At 43.6% G+C, this 947-nt stretch overlaps 1 protein-coding gene across 1 annotated transcript in view; it reads right to left on the reverse strand.

Moving 5' to 3' along the window:
- LOC107098609 (matrix metalloproteinase-17-like) overlaps positions 1-947 on the reverse strand; it is a 31,226-nt gene that overhangs the window by 18,602 nt on the left and 11,677 nt on the right. The window contains exons 3-4 of the mRNA XM_015396378.1: positions 520-652; positions 275-425 (exon numbers count right to left, since the gene is read on the reverse strand). Of these exons, the coding sequence (XP_015251864.1) occupies positions 275-425; positions 520-652 (284 nt within the window). The remainder of the gene's footprint in view (positions 1-274; positions 426-519; positions 653-947) is intronic.

A 947-nucleotide genomic window follows, 5' to 3' on the forward strand; every position in this document is an offset into this window, starting at 1 on the left:
TTAAGGGATTCCATACTCTATTACTCTATTATGAAGTTTATTTAGATGTTTGCAGCAACATCGCCTAGCAGTTTGACGTTTTCTTTCTTTTAGCTTTATCAGTGATTAGCATCCATCAGTGATTAGCATCCATCAGTGATTAGCATCCATCAGTGATTAACATCCATCAGTGATTAACATCCATCGGTGATTAGCATCCATCAGTGATTAACATCCATCGGTGATTAGCATCAGCCTGCATTACTTTAAGCAGAAATGAGAGACTCCATCAGACCTCCAGTTGATGTTGTGGTGGGACCATGTGGATGCTGCTCTCCTCTTCCTCCTGCTCCTTCTCCCTTGCTGTAGGCTCAGTAGCTTGGAGGCTCCATCTTGGTCAGGAAGGGAGCAGCGTGGACTGTTCATCAGGGTGAGTGTTTCCTCATCTAAACAGTCCAAGAACAGAAGATGTTTTGACATTCAAACCTGAAACTTTAGCAGCGGATCAAGCTTCAGCCCAGCAGCAGATGTTGTCCTTACCTAAAACTCCAGTGTCTTTGAGGCCAGCAAACATCTGCATGGTTTTAATGGCATCGGTGACGGCCGTCCAAGCCTGCAGCTGCCCAGTGGAGGGGTCTGATGGGGGCAGGTAGCCATACTTCATCAACCAGTCCTACAAAAAGAAAGGACCACCTTAAAGGACTGCTCTCCTTCGTCTCTTAACTTCAGTCTCATTGTTTCCATGATGCCTTTGGTATAAGTCCTCGTTGTCCTTGGTCACAGACTCATCAGCTCTCAGATCATAGCTCTCCATGGTTAGAGCAATAAACCTTTTACTGTTGTCAGTCAGAATTATATTTTTAAAAAGCATCAAACATAAAAAAAATCAAACATTTCAACAGATCTAACGGATCCTCAGATATATTTTCTGCGACAAAGCATCACTAGAGTCTAACAATCAGGGCATG

The sequence above is a fragment of the Cyprinodon variegatus genome, unplaced genomic scaffold (assembly GCF_000732505.1).
Source record: "Cyprinodon variegatus isolate N-32 unplaced genomic scaffold, C_variegatus-1.0 Scaffold793, whole genome shotgun sequence".
NCBI classification, from domain to species: Eukaryota; Metazoa; Chordata; class Actinopteri; order Cyprinodontiformes; family Cyprinodontidae; genus Cyprinodon; species Cyprinodon variegatus.